The 22,170-nt window shown below is 42.3% G+C and overlaps 1 protein-coding gene across 1 annotated transcript; it reads left to right on the plus strand.

Annotated features, from left to right (window-relative positions):
• The first annotated feature begins 1,968 nt into the window (after window positions 1-1,968).
• LOC114875526 lies at window positions 1,969-21,693 on the plus strand. The gene is made up of 9 exons (XM_029185919.2): window positions 1,969-2,393; window positions 17,499-17,735; window positions 17,930-18,042; window positions 18,142-18,251; window positions 18,374-18,452; window positions 18,609-18,748; window positions 19,000-19,146; window positions 19,318-19,540; window positions 20,302-21,693. The coding sequence occupies exons 1-9, from the start codon at window positions 2,304-2,306 to the stop codon at window positions 20,498-20,500; spliced, it is 1,338 nt and encodes a 445-aa protein (XP_029041752.1). The 5' UTR covers window positions 1,969-2,303; the 3' UTR covers window positions 20,501-21,693.
• The last annotated feature ends 477 nt before the right edge of the window (window positions 21,694-22,170 follow it).

Below are 22,170 nucleotides of genomic sequence, written 5' to 3' on the forward strand. Positions count from 1 at the left end.
TTTAAAACAAATGTATTAAAATACTGGACGAAATTATTTAATAAAATGAAAAATTAATTATTCTTTTTCTATGAATTGGTTAAAGAAAAAAAATGTCTTTAATTTTTTCTTTCTTGACTTTGGTAGCAAGTAATTATCAAAAATGCTTACAATTAACAACGACTCAATAAAAGACAAGTGATAATAAATGTTAATAATTGATTAGAATAAATTAAAACAATAAATTCTTACGAAATTCTATTTCAAACCCATATTATGGCGTCCTTTCAATATCCATCAAGTATCTGTAACAAAAAAGAAATACGAATTTATGTACATAAAATGTAATCAACAATAATAAACGATCGAACTATAATTTATGCAAAATATTTTAATAGATACAATGCTCACTTATTACTTATACGGAAGGATGCTCTCAACACGTCTTGTCACTTCGACGTTCGCGAGAGAAATGGCGAGACCTTCCTTCCCGACGAAGACCGGTCGGCACCGCTTCGGCATTCTTCGGTATATTCCGCTATCGGCCGATACCTAAGCAAGTACACGAACAGGTCTAAACAAGAATAATATTACAATGCTCAAGGAAGAACGTTATTAAATTAAAAACAGCAAATTGTGTAAAACAGTGCTAAAAACATTCAATAATGTTTAAGAACTTAACGATATAAAAGAGAAAATAATTCAGATTTGAAATAAGGTTAAGATTACCTTTTTCATTTTAAAGCATCGAAATATAAGAAAGAACATAGAAAACTACATAAGATATTAATGGTGTTTAATAAATTATCATCATAAAAGCAGAATAAATGAGAAATATGTTATTTTAATTCGTATCTACATCGACATAAAAATAGGGTATAAATTTTCAGATTATTGTGCATTCGCGGCGAGAACAAATTAATGTCAAAGATCAAGAATTCAGACTTCTCTTCAATGTTTCTTTCTGTTTTTTGTACTTTTAACACCCGATCGGCAATTTAATTTAATATTTGAAGATAATTTAATCTCACCTGTTGCAGACACGTGCCAAACGGACGAAGAGGACTGCTGCACTCCACCACACTTCGCGCAACGCACCCTTCAACGATGAATCTGATTGGTCTAAATAGGAGGACGCCATAATGGAATGACCAATCACAGGCATTCCTTTAAAGATTCGTTGAAAATTATCAACACCATATTGAAATAAGGTTAAGATTACTTTTTTCATTTTAAAGCATCAAAATATAAGAAAGAACATAGGAAACTACATAAGATATTAATGGTATTTAATAAATTATCATGATAGAAACAGAATAAATGGGAAATATGTTATTTCAATTCGTATCTACATCGACAAAATAGGGTATAAATTTTCAGCTTACGCATTTCTGACAATATGGAAATGATGTCAGAAGTCATGACTGCGGTCTTCTCTTCAACTTTGTCTTCTGTTTCTTGTATTTTTGATACCTAATACACAATTTAATCACATAAGTACTTTCACGAGCTGCGAATTATTGCGCTGTCGAGCATACTAAACGAATGAACTGCGCCCTACAGAAAAAACGAGGAACTAAATTTGTGGTCTGTTTTACCTTTTTGACGTCTTTCGCGAGTGAAAAATCAACAAAATCGTAGTTCTCACTATTTTTCTAAACTAAAGCTTGTACACCATCCCCTGAGTGCTCGTTTTGCTCTATCCGACCCAAAGAATGGCGCTCTGGTCTCTATTTGGACATACGATTCGCAAAAATGTTCCAGAACATTGAGAAATTCACTAGATGCTGCGGTAAGGCGAATTCCAACGTTGGCAACGAGTAGCGTGCACGGTGCTGTCCCCGTTCAGGAACCGCGAGAAACTCGGGGGGACTCATCGCTGTATTCGGTGACTTGAATGCGTGGATCGCATACACATATCGGATGAAAAGGGAATGGCCGCTCCGGTGCGATCTATCCCCACCAAAAACTCTTGAACACCTGAGCGTCCCTGGGGGCAGTTCAGGAGGAACAGTCATTATTGCGCCAGTATAACATTCGCTTCCAGTTCTCTGCGACGAGTCTGTCGAGTTTTCGAGACACCGTCCACGAGATCACGATTCACCTCTGTGCAACGATCGTTCCACGAACGTTTACTTGCTTGCTGGCAGAGGTAACCGCGTGGCCGTCTCGAAACGTTGCCTCGTTCACCTCGAACGATACGATGAGACTGTTTTCGGGAAACAACGAAAATGTGACGTGAGTCTGTCGACGACAGACAGCCTTGGCAAGAACCTGACACGTTTTCGCAGTCGACCGCTTAGCGTGGCACGCACTCCGTCGAAATGCTTGTGAGAAGGACCAATTTTCACGCGTTCTCCAGTGCGCTTGTGTCGGTACTGTGTTTGGCCCTGGTGGCGCTTCGTGTCGGTCAGGTAAGTTATCCAATCACGAAATTCTACCTAAATAAACTCCGATGCGATTTTATCTGCGCAGTCGAACGTTGTACGAGATTTTTGAATGAAATTATTCTCTGAATTTCTCGTTCACCGATGAGAATAAAATGTAACGTATACGAAGGCGTGTCTGTGCCTTCATCACAGTATTTATCATTTAAACTTCGATTGATTTTCGATTAAGATCGAACATCGATTATTATGTAAGGTAAATAACATGTGGATGTTCAATGACATTGATTGAATGTTATTAATCAGTGACTGCTATGGAATTTATTGGACGTGTCTGCATCATGGGATAAGTAGATCATAGATATCGCTGGTATGCAGCATCGATGCAGTTTTACTGTTACCTATGCTATCTTATCCATCGCTGTATTACTCATCAAGAGTTCGAATCTACGATACGCGATCATGAATATTCGTAGCGAAAAATTAATTCTGTTAGCTTCGAGGAATATAGTAAACGCACGTTAGCCAACAATAAATCGCCACGATTCACCGGCACGTCTCCAGCTGACTCATTCATCTCGCGTGCATGCACGATCGTCACTTCTAAATCGGTATCTGCAACGGTTAACTACTGCAAACGAAATAAAAGCAGAGGCAAGCATCTCGCGGATAGCGATGGAGGTTTACGAGTGGCTGCGAGAGAGAACGAGGTACTCGAACGGTACTCGAACTCTCGTGCGATCGCGAAATTATACGCGGGGAGAAAAACGCAGCGAGGATCGTTGGGGTATTCGCTTTGCCTATCGCCTAACGCGATATTAAACGGTAATACATCGGTCAAGAGTTACGGTAACAACTGCGATACTTGTCTGTCCACATTATTGGCGAGCCGCTAAAACTGTGCTGCGCCGGAGGAGAGAAAAATTTCGATCGACCGCCGACTGGATATCGGCTCCAGTTCAGCTTGGTCGGTTCCCGCAATGTGGTAGCGGAATGTGTGCGTGTCCGGCAGCAGGGCTGCTGAACCGCTCCACCGTTCCGACCGAAATATATTGCGCGACGAAAAGCCTCGGACCCTCGTTCGTGTGGCCGCAGCCAGCAAGAATGCGGGGAGGCACAAAGGCGTGTACGCATATGCATGAATCGACTAAACGGGCGTCGAATGCGTGAATTGCACAATTACGTGTGCTGGATAAACTAGTAGGCAAAGAAACGTGCGATCACGCTTATGTTGGCCATCGTCGACGTTACAGTGGCCCGTATTTAACACTTTGATAACTGCTGTCACGTATTCGTGACTTCGATTATTATTCTTGTACAAATTACACTTTGAAACATGGTAATTTCATATCGTAAAACGAAGGTAAAGTTACGAAAGTCATGGATCTTATGAAATATGCTAACATGTTGATTACCACAATAAAAACGACACGCTATAATTGTAATTATTCATATTCATACTTCAATTAAAATTTTCCACTTGCTACCTTCTTTCATTAAACTTGCGAGGCTGGTCACTGACACAACCCCAGGAATTCAACGTGTTAATATTTAAACACTTTCGTTTAGAATTTGAAAATAAAAAAGAGAAAGAATCTAAAATTAAATTTGAGTCATCAAAGGATTAACTTGAGCCATTGTGCAAGCGAAGGCGTTTAAAGCCTTTCAGGAAGGAACTTGAATGGCGGAATTCGTCGGATGTTGGGACCAGTTCGAGTCTGTGTGATTTAGAGAAACGCAGAATGTAGGTGTGAATTATGTAAACACGTGCGTTTGTGTTGTCTTAGAAGAGAAACTAATGTTTGTTCTTCGCCTCGCGAGATAAAACATTCTTTCGAGATGACAATTTCACCAAAGGATTTTAAATTATTCATAATCAAACTTTCCTTTGTGACTTTCGATTATGAATAATGCAGAGGCACAAGAGGGTTTCACGAAATGTCACTGTCGACTATATTATTCGCTTAGACTGGTTTCCGACCGCACGCGTAACGCATGATGCAACAAATTCTTAGGGACTCACTGTACAAACACCGTATGGTTTTTATCGAGACACACCGAAGAATCATTGTAACACTATGTAATAAACGAACTTTGCCGAGGGAGAAATAAATGTCCAAAAATGTGGTATTTTTCATACTGGTCGAGGTGGTCTGACCTTTTAACAGGAAGCCGGCCTTGCCTCGGTACCGAGTTTATCTCCGACGTAAATCGTAGATACGAGAGGATTCATTCGAATCCTCGGTGTATAAATAGACGGTAAGCTCGAGTGGCCGGCAAGCCGACCGCCATTTTTACGCACGCACAATTACGCGCGTGTCAGCGCCGGGAAAAAGGTATCGCGTACGCGGGCAAACTTATCGGCACGGTCGCGACACGCTCTGAAAAGCTTCGCCTTTGCACTCGAAAGCAGCTTGCGAAAGCTCGCGGAGAATTTTAATGGGCTGCGTCGAGTGTTCGTCGAGGTGAGGTACCGGCGAATTAATTGCAAACGCTTGTAGAGGCTTGTCAAGAATTTTAAGTCCATCCTCTTCCGTGGATAGCCCGTGATCGGGGGCGTTACGGTAATTCTAGGTGGCCTTATTAACAAATATTGCACCGTCTCTGTCACCAGTGACATTTATACCGGCGATGAAATTTATCGAGGATATTTGCAAAAATATTAATCATACACGATCAGCACAAGTGTTGAATGTACAGAGATAAGCACTGATGAATTCAACGAACGTCACTTTATTAATATTTATTAGTTGGCCACCGTTGTGACACGGTAGAGCGATAAATTTGGTTCGTTGCACAATTATTCTATGTGTCGTTTATACACCGTCAGGCGTACGACGATCACGAGTACGTTGCCAATTAAGGATGAATAGAAACGCCGTAAAACGGAATAATCGTAAAATCCGATAGAATGCTAACGAGCGTGTCGTGATTATTTAATAAATACCGTTTCATCGACCGTGACAATTGTACGGTAAACTTCGAACTTGCAAATTTAATACCTGAGACTGTGCTAATCGTAACTTTGAAATAAATTCTATAATGAACCGTATCGTTCGATGCAACTATGCCCCTTGTTCGCTTTCTTTATACGATTATTATTGTCGTGAGAATCCATAACTGAAACGTCATTATATGCGGCTTTGATTGTTGAATTATGTACAAAATTTCAAACGGTTTTTCAGGAAACGCATTAAATTTAGAAACAAAGAAACAGTTGCGTGAACTTGGCAAATAAATTTTCTACGTTTCTTATATGTAGCTGGGTTAAAATGACCATGAACAGGTTCGATTGATTCCTTGAAATATTCACTCTTTTATCCTTGCACGGTTTCGTGACTATGTATCATTCGACGTCCTCGAATACGTCAGCCCGATGCAGAAAATCTAGTGCTTCTCATATATCTCATTTCTGGTAAACGAAGGAATTCACGTATCCCACGGGAATTCCATGAAACGTTTTCTAAAATCCATACTCCTTGCCTGGCACTGCATCTCTGAAGCGATCGGAATTTAAAGCTTCCCGCGACCTTCGCGTAAGCGCGTGTATTTCTCTTTTGTAATCCTCTTATATCGTCGATTTTCTTCTTTTTTTTTTCAAAAAAGCACGAATCATTTATGAATCCGACAGACATTGATCGAACGTCGTGGCGGGAGCTGAGCGTCTACACAGGTGGAAAATTGTTTTTATTGGGACCTTGAAGATGATTTTTAACGTATTCAGCTTTGTTGAGACCTTGAAGATCGAGTTTGCCCCGGCGATAAATATTCTTCGATATCGTTTCTTTGTTACAATAAAACTTCAGAGATTAATCCATTGCGAACCGAGGCGAAACTTCATTAATCTAACGAGCGTAATCTTATCCTCCAAACGTTGTATCAATTCAGAATCAATAAAGTTGTCTTCAGAGAAATGTAAACGAATATGAGAGGTGAAAAATTAGCATGTACTCGATATTCTGATCGGTTTAGTTATTCTAATAATTAAGATAGATCATGATCTCGACTAGATAATGACAAAAATAAACCGCATCGAAGGATTTTCTGCCGCAACGTGTAAGCGCGTCGCCATATATGTAAAGGGTTGAGACAGAAACGGCCGAGAACTGTTGCATACTTTTCCTCTCATCGGCGTGTCCATTTCGGGAGAAGGAGCACGGACCAGATAGGTCGGCCTACGCTGCGGCCTACGTTCAACCGCGACAATATGTCTTTTCTTCGAGATTGCGAAACCACGAGGCTACGAGGCTCGCCGGAGACAGCGCGAAAGAAAAATGAACATCGACGATCCACCCGTTCCAGCAACGGGCAACTATCAAAGCTCCTACGTCATATGTTGTATCTGTACAGGGGATCAAACGTGTACAGGATCGCGACACGGAAGCATAACGCATGATATTGTCCGATTTTAGTCCCACGTCGCGACTGGAAACGCAATCCTATCGAGGCGTATAAAGTCCCTGGTTTATTATGATAACACCGAGACGTTCTCCCGATCGACCGTTTCGTAGCGAGGAATATTTTATGCTTTACGTCCGTGACTAGCCTTTGTTTGTTACGGTGCTTTATCGAAATAGGGTAACGCTGGCTGGGCAAGATATAAACGAACAGGCGAGAAGTAAAACGGCTTTGCTTGGATTTAACGTGCTGCCACGTTGACCGTCACGGTTAAAACGATACGTATCTAAGTACTGCAAGATGTTTTACCGAGAATTATTATCACGTTCACTCGAAAACATGGTACAGGATGTATCACCGGTAATAATTGTACGGTTTAACATTTAAGAATGATGAAAGAACGAAAAACTGGATGATTTATGTAACGTTATGCGAGAAACGTTAAATACCGATCGTCATCGAGAGGAATCGGTTCTTTTCTCAGGTAGCTACCTTCTTTTACATAGGAATGCCGGTAGTCGAGGTCGTGGAAAGATATTGCGTTTTTCGATTTGCATTGGTAAATTCTAGAACGATCTGGCCGCTGGGAATCACGCATCGTTTCAGCGTTACGAGCCTTCTCTGCGTATCAGAGCGAACGGAAACGGTGTTAATGATGACGCGTTCCAGCAGCCTGCATCCTATGCACCGTACTACGTACAATACGCGATTTCACCGCTATTCCTAGCCACGTTATTCCATCATTATCAAGATATTACTAAACGTCAACGAAAGTGAATATATTTAAATAACATTACCGTGCTCGATCAGCGACAGCCTTGCGACACGGACAGATAAATCACTCGCATCGAAGGATCGATTCTTAAAAAAGAATGTTTTGAAGAATCTTAATCCTTTTGCTTACGAAATTCGTCAGAGTTTCAAGAAGGCGCGTCATAATTTTTTCTCCCCGACAATGCAACTGCACATTCCTGAACAATTAACAGTCAGTTTTTAGTAAAACGGGTAATAAAATTTTTCTTTTATAACACCGATCCCGAAGCTTTACGATTAAACCATCAAGATATGAAATTAGTATCGAGTCACAATGGTGCGTAAATTTTTCCACAGAGTATACGTAATAAAAGTAAATCATTGGGCATGTTTTAACGATCGATTTGTAAATCTCACACAATGGACGTGCCAGCGAGAAGGTTAACGTTCGATTCTCTTGGTCGCCGGTTTCGCCAGTGCCAGGACTTCCAGTTAGGATTCACGGACGCTTACATCTTTACGACAATGCCATTTCGTACAAGGCGTGTTGCGAGGCTGCTCGACGTGCATGTACACGCGCGAACACGTTAGCTTCGGCTGGGTAGTGCACACGAAGCGTGAAGAACGTACCCTCTTCGCCGATTTGGTGCCTGCGTCGCCCTTGGGAGAACCACGGGTATAAATCACCATCTCCACTGACGTGGCTGATTTGCCGGCTGCCGTGGGCAAACCTATATGAGTTCTGCATGGATCGAAACATGTCAAGTGTTTAAACTACCTACACGCTTGGATCCACTGAATCTCACGAGAGGAGAAACCAGAGAAGATGCTTGCAAGCGGTGTACAGTGAATTTCAAAATAAAGACTCGATAGAACTCGACGAGCATTGACAAGAAATCGATTTAATTTCAGGATTACAAATGTCGGGAGAGTGTTTGCGAAGAGTTTTCTGAATTTGGAGAACGCAGGACTAGGGGAGCTTTTCCGTACCCAATTGGGAACTTAAATTTCAAATGTTCTATAGTAAATTAAGTAGACAATACTGAAGACTCTGAGCATGTTGGTTCCAAGTGGGAACATTGCGCTTATGAATAAAAATAAATATTATTAATTTCGAGTTGAACATATATATTTTGTTCAACTCGTCATAAAAATGGCGATGTACCTTTTGTAACAGGTTGTAGAATGTAAACGTTCCTCCTTTCGGCTCGAAATCGAATTCAGCCGGGTCTGGATTCTTTGCCGTTTTCTGGGAAACGAGGTAGAACGACTCTCGAACCGCGGCCGCATGAAACCACGCCATTGTTTTAATGTCCCGTTCCTGAACCGAGCATTTCCTTCATCTTTTTCACTTCGATACGTGTCCATCCGTTGCTTCATCGGTTTACGAGTGGACGTTTCCAATCACGTTCGTCCGCAAACAATCGTACCAGCCAGAAAATTGCATTCTGCTTTTGACATCGTGTCGTTCCTTCTTCCTTTCGTCCTGTCTTTCCTGGCGTTCTGGTAATCGGATCGTTCACCGGCTACCATAAAATACGGCCGGGTTCGCAGCGTACGGAACCGTCGGCGTGCCGGAACAATAAACGTACGCCATGTGTCGCCGCTCGGAACCGTAATGATGCCATTTTGCGGGAGATAAACGGTAGAGTTAAGAGAACAGCTTTGGTACCGGAGAATATCACGGCGTCTCAGTTCCTCGTCCTACATACTCATTATCTTTCTGATGCGAACGAAATTATCCTGACGTTCCTCGAGTTTCGTTTCACCCCTCCTACATCGCTCGAACGGTACGGCATAGATCGGTAGACGAGGTGACGTTAAAACTTTTGAGAATTTTCCAATTATAACTGAAAGTTGTGGCACTGTTAACACCCGAGTTAACAAAGTTTCGTATTCACGCTGTGTTCTCTTCGAACGTTAAATTAATGGCGAGTGAATAGTTTAAAATTTCAAACGACGTGTTACGTTCATCGAACAACGGCTCTGGAAAGTTTGTCTATTTCGTTGTTCAACAGTTGAGAAAGTTTGCCATGTTTACCGTGGTAGTTGCGTTACAAAGTTTGATTAATTATTTGAAATTTGTTCCGATTCGATGTGCACATTTGGAAATGCAAGATTCCGTGGAAAGTAAGGAGACGATGGATCCGAGGGTCCGTTGACCTCATCTTAACCATCGAGTCGAACATAACTTTTGCCTTTTTGCTTTTCGATTTCGCGCTTTCACTTTTCGCCGTACTTTTACGTCTGGCCACGTCTTGCGTTCCATAACAACTTTTGCCGCGTGCATTCGCTCCGAGATCCTCTCTCTCTCGCCTCGTCTCAAGACGAGAATTACTTGATCTCGTTTATTATTAATCGTACCGCGGTAGGGACGGTGTCGAGAGAAACGTTTCGAGCGGCACGCAATTCATATTCAAATTCGAGATTGTAGCCTGCTACCGAGAAGGCTAAGCTCGCTCTCAAGGTGTATTTATTAGTTGCTACTCTCCGTATCGTGTATTTTAATGATTTAATTGAATTCGACTAGAGATTAACGACGACATATGTAAATATACCTTCTTGCTTTCTGATTTTGATAGAAGAGAATCAACTAATTCCAACCGTGTTATTGCGTTTTAATTACTTGTTTAATTGACGTGTAGGAAGTCGTTGACGATGCGACTAACGTAACCGAGTGAAAGTAATTTCGTTGGATCGTTAATTATTTAATTGAACCAACGAAAATTGTTTTTTAATTTCAATTCAACGACTCTTGCAATTTCAACGGAAAGTATTAAGCAACGCCGCAACTAGCGGCGATAAACGATCCCGCATTCGTATAACAATTTATTAGTAAATGTACCTGTCGACCGTGAGCCTACGAATTTGCAATTATGTCAGAGATTAATTAAAACAGCTTTGCCAAAGGCTGTCTAGAATCGACTATCGTTCAACTCTGTTCGCCGGCAATCGTTCGTTTTAATTTCTCGCGTGCGTGTGCTCGCCATTATTGAAGAAACTTCCACCCTTCCTTCTCTACACCCTCAAGAAATTACATCGATCCGCGTTGGAGGATTTATTAATTACACTGGCAAACGCTCCTTACCGTGGTTTAACGGTTCAATTAAAAACCGACTGTATACGATGATCAAACTGCTATATCAGCGTCGATTTAATCGCAGTTATGCTTAAATTGTTCTTGCATTTCTCTCGGTACACAATTTCCATCCCTTTGTTCGTGTTGCAACGAAAATCACGATCGTTTCCCTAAGATAGGCAACATCATAAAGGGCCCGACGTGGAAACTCATCGGTATCCATCTGTTCAAACACCATGGCCATTATTGAATCTTATCGTTTATCTATTTCGACGCAGGTGGCGAACGTAATAAGCATCGATGCTCTCGCACGTTTCGCATAATCGTAATAATTTAACAGAATTCACTTTCGCCGCCCAACGACGTCCACACGCGTACGGTTATTAAACGATGCGATATGCGAATCGCGCTCGCGTATCCACCATCACCTATGCGTTTCTATTGCTTTGTAATTTATACGACAGACGAGAAACGTACTCGTTACGAGATTCCTTTTCGTATTATTTCTTCAACGAATTTCAGTTCCTCGAAATCACGAAGATAAAACGAGAAGGATAAAACTGCGAATAGTTATTCTAACGTTATTTGAATTTTATTAAATTCGATTCTAATATGTAATTTAATATACGCTTTTCTTATGATGCAGAACCGTGAAGCCAATCGAGTAATTTAATCAAGATCGCGTATCTTGATTAACCTTCGAATGACGGATCATGAAAGTGGATCACGATTGTTGCTACATAAGAAAATAAAATCGTAGAAGAATTTTTCTTCGTTTCTACGTTAATTAGCGAACGCTCTTTTCTTCCCGATCGGAAACTCATACGTAAAAACATCCCCGGGTGCTCGTAAAAGTACACGATACATTGATACGCGTACACGAGTATCATTCTCATTAGCGATCCGTTAATTACTTCGAACGTCGTGTGGATCGCGCTTTCACTCGCCGCTTTAGAAGAAACGACGCATCTTTTCGAGCGCATTGTCTCGTGAACGATTCGCGGCATAATAGAACGGAATGCGGGAGGTATCCTGCGAACGTAGTCCGTTCCAGGGCAGATCATCGCGAATCGCACACTTTCACATATCCCGGCTTTTCTTTCCAACCAACGTTTCTACCATGCGTAAATTTAACAACAGCTACCGAAACACCGCTTTCACTTGCACGCTTTCGGGTTTTCAGCGGTCGCTGCCATCAAATCGGTAGCACCGATGATTCGTCGTTTAAACAGACATATGTAGAATCGATTTATGATCATCGGACCTCTCTTTAACTCCAGTGCAAACAATTCAATTGCTAAGTCAATTTCGCGTCTCGATTGAAATTATACGTCACTTGCGCGGAGAGTTGCAATCGGACATTGGACAAATCCGGTTAATCAGTTGCGTGTTCTCGATCTACTTTAAGTAGAACATACCTGTTCCGATGAATAAATAATCGTGCGTCGAACTCATTCGTATTCGCTTCGCCTGATCGTACGGTGTATTAAATTGACCATCGACGACATCGTTCATCGGTCGTGTAAAAAATGTCCGATGCTCATCATTCTTTTCTTTACTTCCTTATTTCATTTTCTTTATATAACAGCAACAGGACGCGACGAAAGATTACTAAATTGAATGGAATAATAGAATCTTATATGCTGCGTGGTGACATTAACGGTTCTGCGCGCACAAGGATTCTTCAGAGACGGAGAGGCAAATTGAATTTTCGCCAAGTCGTTTAGTCCGTTGGAAACTTATTTGAAGAGGCTCTTTCGCGGAAGTCGTTCCCGAGTAACCGTTCCTTCTGCTTCCGTATAAATAGCCAACTCTTTTTCTTTTTTAAACAATGCATCTTCCATGCTGCAAAGCGAACCGATCGCAAATTGCTCGTCTCGCGGAGGAACGGTGCTCGCCATTTCTGGCGAAAATGCCGCTGGCTAAAGGTTTCGGTCCTGGTTAAACGAAAAAGAACGGGACGAAGGTAAAGAAAGAAGGAAAAAAATAAGAAAGAAAGAAAATCGACGACACGAGCGGTTAGACGAAAGAACCCGAAGAAGGCAGCAGGGTCAATAACATACGTTTTGGCTTCTCCCTTTCTCTTCGTCCTTTTTCCAAGCCAGATAATTCGAGAGCCGGCTCGAGCCCTCTGGCCAAAGAATGCACTTTCTGCGTTGCATGTATCGCGTCTCTGGCTTGCATTGACAAACGCCCCGAGATCTTCAGGCTGTAATAATCGATGAAAAAGAAAGCAACCAGTCCCTGTATCCCCCGTGATTGTTACATTAAAAACCGACGGGGTGCTTTGTTCGTCATTTTCTCGTCCTAGGGTGCTACATACCAACGTTCCCTCAACGTACCTTTGCTCCTTTCAACAGCACGATTTGATTGGAAATGCATTTTTTCTTCTTTTTCTTTTTTTTTCCTTGAATCAGGTAAACGTTAGCTATTTCAGGATTATAAATTGCAGTGATTAGGCGTGTAACCGGTATGACTTTGTAAAAGTTAAGTACTTCAGAGACTCGAGAAGTTTGTTCTCCTTCTGAGAATACATCTTGTGAAATGAAGTTTTATTTATAAGACACGTTCGATAGAAGGTTTGCTACGTTTTCTCAACTGTTCTTCTCATTATTGTCTTCGCGTCATCACTGGGAGATCGGGCGAAGCTAAATAGCAAACAATGAGTTCATTAAGATGCGGTATCTTTGACTTGCTGACACAGTCTTAAGATATTGGACCCCGAGAAACTATTGTCTCGTTAGAGCGTCTTAAATTGCAAAATTTATATAACGAATGTTTGATGGTAGATAAGATGAAATAATTACGATTCGCGCGATGCGTATGTTTGAATTGTAACGCAAAGAAGAAAAATAAAATTTCATACGAATTCAGATTTGGTTAGGCCGATGGTCAAAGTGTCAAGGGACAGAAGAAGGTTTTTCACTGGAATACAATGGAACATCGTACATGAACGAAGGCTCGAAGCACGTAAACAATTACTACAAGTTGTTTCGTGAAACTGGCTTCCTTTGGAAGGGGCCAGTGGTAATGTAAATACCTATAGTATATTACGGTTCGCGAGTGTGACACAGCAGCATTGTTCTACGAGGACGTGACTTCCTCGTATTTTTCAATTACTCCCATCGCACCACGTGTTCCTCCGCACGTTTAGTATTTTTCCAGACCAACGGTGCTATAAATTTCTTCCCCGAGGACCTCCATCGAAGAAGAAATGAAAAAAAAACGAAGAAAATCAAAGCTATTCTCCTTGATTTTCACTCCGCTTATTTGCCTTGAAACAAGTATCGAATATTAATCATCTTTAGCCTATAAATATGATAATGAATGTAGTAATACGTTATGTGTATGGATGCTTTCACCAGCGCAGTAGAAACAGCAACGTATAGTCAGACAGAGAATAATATAGATTATTAAATCCACTAAGCACTCATTTTCTAATCTCCGAGCCTAAATTTGTTACTTCGACTTCCCCGTGTAATTTCATTATTACTACCATTCGACCATTTTGTTTAGGCCCTCTTAAACCTTAATTGCAATACTAAAATTACATCACAGAATAATTGCAGGGGAAGAGAAGTAAAATTGAAAAAATCCTGAACGTAGAGAGGCCAACGGTGAGTAAGAGAACATTGTAGAATTGCACGCGAGGTATACACGCCCAGAGACTTCTTCTCAATCTCGTATTTTAATAAAACCGATACGTCGAACGGAACACTGGCGTTGGTTCGATAAGTGCGGCAACATATTTCATTCGTCTGCCGAAAAATGCGAGCCGCTTCACGGCCGATACTATTCCGCCCTCGTTCCTGCGGTTCCCGTACTCGCCCGATGGGTGTGTACTATCGGAATGCGTTGAAACATTGCGGCCACGAGGCGGTCGGATTAAATCTTGATACATTGCCGCTATCCACGCGTAAAATTCGTGCCCTCGCGAGCGCGCGTGTACCGTGACCAACGTAAACAGAGTTAGCTGGTATCGAAACACATAGACGGTTGCGAGTTGGCTACGATCGTCGAAAAATACTTGATTTATCGACGGGCAAGCGGTCTGATCGCCGATAGTGCCGGCTCTATCGTAGCGAATTACTAAGTGGCCACTTGTCCGCCACGGTTCCTTCCACATGAATTATTCTATTCCGTGACCGGTCGCGCGTCCAAGCCGGCTAATTGTCGCTTTCTCCGTCGACGAGCAAACTCGCTCGTTAGCGGTCCCGTCGCGTCCCGATCCGTTTCGTGGCTCCTTTTCTCTAGCCTCGATCGTCCTACTCGATCGTGTCCCACGGGCTGAATTTCGCCAATCGAACACGTCCGAGATGTTATCTAACCGCTTGGCCGGACCGCGTTAACTTTCCGTTTATGTAAGCGTCCGGTTCTCTGACGTCACACATCGCGACGTCCGTTTTATTCGCCCGTGTCCTCTGTTCTCTCGAGGGATACCCGGACAAGGGAACCGTCCGATTACGTCAGGCGTTTCGAACAGGGCGTGTTCCACGTCGTTGCCTCTCCTCGTGTTCGCCGGGGTCAGCATCGTCGACGATGTGGACGTCAGCGTCGGCGTCGTCGTCGCGTCTACGGTGTACGTTTCCCGCAGCAGATTTCGTGCCACGTCGAACGTTGCGTGCCGGCCAGCCGATTGTGAATCATAGTGATTACCTATTTGCCGTGGCATCGCCCGTAGTCTCGGGAATTAGAGAAGCCGAAGGATTATTGCGTTTCTTGCGATTCGCCCGGGACGCTCGGAGCCCGCAGGACTGCGCGGACCTCTGACTCGTTTCTTCGTTCATTTCGTTCGCAGCGCTCGTTAATTGGAGCTACTGTATCGATTACGTAAAGTCTCGAGCCTTAAGCGTGTACCGCAGGCTATAATTAGTACATTCCTTTTCGAAGCGGTCACGAGTCGCGAAGAAGTAAGTCGCGGTTAGCTACGCGGCTAAATGGCTATGTAGGATGAACTTGATAGCAGAGTACTGTACAATTTTCTATACACGCTGCTTCAAGGTCCTCGATATATTTCTACCTTTTTCTTCTTAATATCGCAATTCATTATTGCTAAATGTTCCCTGGGTACAGACAGCTTGGAGACGACATATGCTTAAAAATCGAGAACGGCGGGTTGTTTGAGACGCTTAAGCAGGCGGCACGATATGAAAAGGACAAACGTCCCATACGCGTGTCTTCGACCCGCTAAAGCACCTCAAATAACACACCGCCCTTGTCTCTTTGGATTATAGTGTATTAAAGATCGTTTGGACTTACGGACAATTGTCCACGGACGGTCTGTAGATAGTCTGCATAGATTGGCTGTGTACAATCTGCAGAGAAGAGACAACATACAAGTCCTGCAGACAAATGTTCGTCTGCCTAGACTTATGTCTTCAGCCTTTACACTCCCCCAAGAGATTGCTCCGAGATCTGTCCCTGCGCTATATAGGAGACGATCATTCTTCCTGTAGAATGAAATTCGGACCAGAAACTGAGTAATTCTGTTTGCAAGGATTATTACCATAACATTTACTAAAGATACGACTGTCAATTTAACACCTCGCACAATTAGCATAATATTATTCTTTCTTTCATCTTTTTGCTAATTAATTCGAGGACGTCGAATTTGTAATCAGTAGTATCCCCCAGGGCAGTCAACGCGTTCGTTTCAATTACACGTCGAATGAAAGTGTTGAAAAGCTAACTGGTCGGATTAGCGAGTGAAATAGCGGTTGGAGAAGAGACGATGGACGACCGAGAAATACCATGACGTCTGTCATTCGTCAGCGTCGAAAGGACAAAGGGAGTTGGTCTCGGTGTCCTACGGATAATAGAATAGATGGCAAATGAGATAGGAGGTGATATCTCGAAGACCGAAAAAGGAGCAACTAGCCGAACGTCCGAGACACGGTGTACGTTACCCCGTGTCCTCTTCTCATAATCGATTAGCCGTCTAGGCAGAGGAATCCTTTTCTGTAACCCAACACGTTTGATCCTTCGATGGACAGAGAGGAGCCGGTGAACGGGCAATGATAAAAGGAAAAAGAAGAAGAAGAAAAAAAAGTACGAGAGAGATAGAAATTCCACCAGAAGCATTTAGGACTTGTGGCCTTGCGAACGCCTACGTTCCAATTCACTCCGTCTCGTTTCCAAGAGAAGTCTTCGTGTTCGTCGCAGCATCCTCTCGTCTCGGACCGATTTTATTGTTGGCGTATCCGTTCGACGACGCTACACGTATACCGCGTCCGTGAGGCGAAGTGGTCCAGCTACATGAAATTGAAAGTTAAGCGTGGGTCGATGGCTACCGCCCAGACCGGTCCAACTTTACTCGCGACGTTAAGTCACCGGTTGGTCCGTGAAAATATCACCGGCCTTTCGTTACGGTCCGACGTTCGAGCATCGATGGCATGCGAAAACTTACGTTTCCACTGTGATTTCACTTGGTACGATACCCTCGCGAATTCTTCCTTCGTCCGATCGTAATTAATTAAATAATTTATGACCACGAGACGCGCGAAGGACGATGGTGCTCGCGGGATGCACGCTTCTAAAGGGTACGCTGCAATTAACCGCGTATAATTAAACCCTGGCAATTAGCCCGGTATGTTAATATTAATTACCAACTGGTCCATTTTTTACCTCCCCTCGTTCGAACGCGATTCCCATGATTCAACCGTTGGTACACCTGGTCGAACACACGTTGAATCGTTGGGGAATGAAAGTGAAATCTGTGAACTCTAGGTTCTTGAGAATTCGTGCATCGAACGAGCGAAATGAGGCTGAAACTATCAATGTTAATTAAGAAGATGAGTACCTGATTTTAATCGGTGCACACTTTTATGTTTTCGGTCAACGTCGACCCGTTTGTTTCCAGCTGGTTTACGTCGGGATTCAATCTGGTTCTTGTTTGATCGTAGGTCACGGGCCAATTATTGGACACGGAGTTTCAACCAACGGTTACAGCGACATGCAAGGCCGGCCACATGACAATACGAGTGAATCTCAATCAGAGTTTCGTAGGAGCGGTTCACGCCAGAGATTTTCGGACGCCGCAATGCATGGTCCCTGGAAATGGTTCCACGCACGCGACGCTCGCCATTAATCTACTCGCGCCCAAAGGATCTCCGGATTACTGTGGTGTCTTGATAAATAATGTGAGTGGCTCGTTTCGTGCTTTACATCATCTACCACAATACCTCTCAAATATGATCCACGTGAAAATCCTTCAAACACGAAACGATGGATGAAAATAGAAGATTCATAGTTTCGATGAAATACGCGTTTGTAAAGGTGTCACCAGCCGAACGTGTCCTTAAAAAGATTCTTCTAAATCTCATAATTCTTGCAGGACACCGAGGAACGTTCCGTTCCCATCGCGGTGAGGATACACAAGACCCTGGAGCTGGCGGACGATAAATTCTACGTGATCACGTGCGGAAAAGCCGGATTCAAAAACGCCAAGTACATAACAGTTTTATTAATATTATCACGGTATCTCGTGAAATCTCCTGGCTGAATAGTAATATCGCACGTTACCGACCATTTTTTTTCCTCCCTCAGGAACGAGACGTCGTTGGTGTCGTTGCGCCTTTTGGAGGCAGGTCACAAAGTGCAAGAGGCTATTTACGGTCACAACTACACTTTGCGCGCTGAGATCTCGCGACCGGACGGTTCGTACGCTATATCTCTCGCTTCGTTTCACCCTTTACCCTTAATTGGAATTAACGAGCACGCGTAAAGCGTTCGCACGGATGCCGAGGTTACGCTCTGATCGATATCCTTCTGCTTGCAGGAATGTACGGGATCAAAGTGAAATCCTGCTTCGCGTTCAACAAACGAAACACCAGTGTCCAGTTGATAGACGATAAAGGGTACGTCGAACATATTCTCTCAATTCTTCTGTTAATTAACGCGTTCGATATCGCGTCAGATTCAGAACAGATTAATTTAAAATGATTTTCAACTGTCCTCGATTCGACATCGATCATAAACCATCGATTGCGTAATTCTCATTTTCCATGACAAAGGTGTCCCGTAAAGGCTCGAGTAATGACGAAATTCATATACGATCGAAACACCGGCCTGGCGGATGCGACATTGTTCTCGATGTTCCGGTTCCCGGACAGTCCACAGGTGCATTTTCAATGCGACATCGCGGTGTGCAGAGGTGAGCTGATTCGTTGAATGAGTTTCGATTACAACGATGAATCTGGGTTACAGAGTGCCGTTCAACTTTCTCGATTAACATATTCTCTCGAAAGTTCCTACCCTCCGCGTTGGGGCAGGCCTTTCAATGACAAATACCGATACACGTCTTGCGAGGAACAATGTTAAATCGCATGCTCGATCGAGTTTGAACGGTAAAATGACCCTGTCAGAGATAACGAGTGACAAGGAGATCGTGAATTTTTCTTCTAGGAAGCTGCGGTATCCCCGTCTGCGAAGGCGATAACGAGGAAGAAGTAAAGGGAGCGTCCTTAATTAATGGGCAAAGCGTGAGCGGCGAGGAAGGAGTACTTCTTGCCGGCACGAGCGTGTTCGTTCTTGACCCTGGTCAAACGCCATGTAAATATAGCACCCTACTATTCATAGTCAGCTTCACTTCCTGCTACTCCTCGTGATATCGTGCTTGAAATCACTTTTCTACCTTTTCTTTCTCCGCTGCTTGATTAGCTCTACCTCGTTGAAATTTTACGCCAAACCATCGCGTGCCTTTCTTTTTATTCGTTACAACAGCTGTACAGACACTGTACGAGGACGGAAGCGTTCACCCGTTATGGCTCCTCTGGCTGGCAGTAGCTCTCGGCATTTTGTTCCTCATCATGCTCATAATCAACATATTCCTTTGCTCGGCGATGACCTGCAGCTGCACCAGGACCGACATTATCGAGAAGGAGCCGTCGATCATCGAAGACTACGATCCGTATCGTAGCTGGCATGGATCCCAATATGGCTCGAGGTACGATTTTATTTATTTTCCCTTACGTTTTATTCGTGCATAGGATCGTTCGAAACTTCCTGGTTGCCAAGTAATCGCTTGGAAACGAAAAATAATTTTCATTACAACTATGCAATTGAGACGTTTAGATGATGAGGTTTCGAGAAATGTGCGTGACTCGAAATGATCGAATATAGCGTTCACCTTCGTGTCTTGGGTACAAAATAACATCCTGATGAAAAATGTTAACAGGTTGAGTGCTGCTGATCAGCTGTATCGATGAAGATCGACGATTTTTAGTCTCGTTGAAATATTGATTAATATTTCTGATATAATCGAACCGGAGGTTTATGGACAGCTCGATGTGACCGGTTCAACGGCTTGTATGAGATTGTTTAGAATTAAAAATTCAAGAAGCGTGTGCCCGCTTCTCTATTACCATTCCTTTATGCTGTGGGTCTTTCAAGACTCTCAATTTATGGCTTAGCCTCTCAGATAGTTCTGTTCCTTCGCTTGACACAATTTTCTAGTCGCGCAAGGCCAATCTTGAGTCAGTGTTTTATTTATAAATTAAATTTGTAACGTTGGTTACGTGTGACGCCCACGACGATCCATCTGTTAACAGAAAAAATATGGACGGAGTTATTTTACATTTAAATCTTTATTATTCTTTGATAAATTAATCATTACTATTCTAAGCAGTCATCATTGTATTCAATGAAACATCGTTAAGGTAAACCTTATTTTTAGTATCGACTAAATGAATCATTGTCTATGTCCAGGTATTCCTTAAACGGGAAGCAAGGATACGCTTCCGGAGGATCGACGATGAATTCCACGAGGTCGATCTCGACGAACAGCGATCACTACGCCATAGTTCATTCCAGACCTGGTAGCCGATACTCCGGTCCAGGACAGAAGCATCATCATCATCATCGAGGGCCACCGTCGAACATCGGTTCTCATTATTCCGGGAAATAATATGTTGAACAGAGTTTCCGAACGACGATATAATAGGACAAACTGTTTTATCGATTAACGTTCCGAACACGAACTTTTTTACTATTGTAATAATTCAATCACGTGTAACGGGTACTTCGATTCGATGGAATCATTGCTCACACAGGACAAACTACACGAGTACCAGTGGCAGTAGAGAATATAAATTGATCCTTGACTCGAAACTGAAGCTATGCTTGATTACAACGTATTATAATTCTGAAGAAAAAGAAAAATGATTATTAACTCATTTGCTACCAAGATCCCCAAATGGGGATTTGAATATATATATATATATATATATATATATATATTTCTTTTTTATCACTTGCAATAGGATTATATTAAATAAAATGTTAAATAAAAATATCAAAAATAAAAATTTGGCAATTAATGGGTTAATAATTGACTGATAATTTGAAGTATTAGAAGAAAATTTGTTTTTTATCGTGGGTGTTGTTTGAGAGATTCATTTCGCGTTAAGGATTGATCCACGTAGCTTGATACGTCCTCCATAGTTACTACTAATATATTACGTGCGTAAAAAAAGAATCATAATTCTTATTTTCGTTAGAGTATTTTTGTACTAATGTCCAAGTATCCGTATAGTTGTCTGTCCCTTCCTTCGACGAGACAGGAAGTCTGTAGCGCAAATTAGATGACGATCGAACGATTAAATTTGATACGTCTGAAATGTCGAGGTATTGCAATCGTTTCATTTATCGCTAGAGTCTAAGCTCGAGAAATGGTTCTTCAGCTAGATCGTATATGTATCATATAATAGTCATAAACGTAGAGGTATTTAGTACTAATAACGTTGCGCAATACTGTACTTAATTAAAATTAGACGAAAGCTTTTGTATATAAATTCATCGAATCGGAAATCATTGCTCGTAATCAACGACACGTAGATTCGTCAATTTATTATCATCGAAATCCACGTACACATGGTACACGCGCAACTGACACCGTCCAACTACGAGTATTAACGAATGAAATTTTATATTTTTTATAAGATCTTCGATATTTCGAGAAACAACGGGAACAAGGGATAAATCATAGTCTCTTTTCCCTATCGTCGATACGATTATTTTGTAACAGCTCAGTGAAACATTCCACGTTCAACGAGTCACAGCTACATGTCTTTTAAATACATTAAAAATTTGTCAAAGTGATATTTCTTCTACCTAAACCTTTTGAGATTTTCTGATTCTTCTATGGAAGGTAGATATTATCGGTCAACTTTCATTTACATTAATGATCGAATGTTGGATAATCGATCAATCAAGCTAATTAATCGGCATTTGCAGAGCGTATAGCTATTTCTCCATTCACCGAACAGATGTTAACTAATCAAGAAGCGAATGAACGCAGGAAGGAGATGCAACTCGCGTGACTCGGCCGTTTTGCAGAGAGAATAAACCGTTTCGAAATATTACGGATGCAGCTATTTTCTAATTAAATCTCAGCTCCGTTCGCAAGATGAAATTATCAACAGGAGTCTGCTAGGATGGCGATCAGCGTGTGCTGCATACCAGTCGTTCATAAATATGCTTTGTCACGTAAAGACACACGTGTATTGTTCGTTTTGTCATACCAAGTACCTCGTCGAGGACAAATTACGAATGCGAAATTTCTTTACGACAAACTGC

This window comes from Osmia bicornis, chromosome 2 (assembly GCF_907164935.1).
Source record: "Osmia bicornis bicornis chromosome 2, iOsmBic2.1, whole genome shotgun sequence".
NCBI lineage: Eukaryota > Metazoa > Arthropoda > Insecta > Hymenoptera > Megachilidae > Osmia > Osmia bicornis.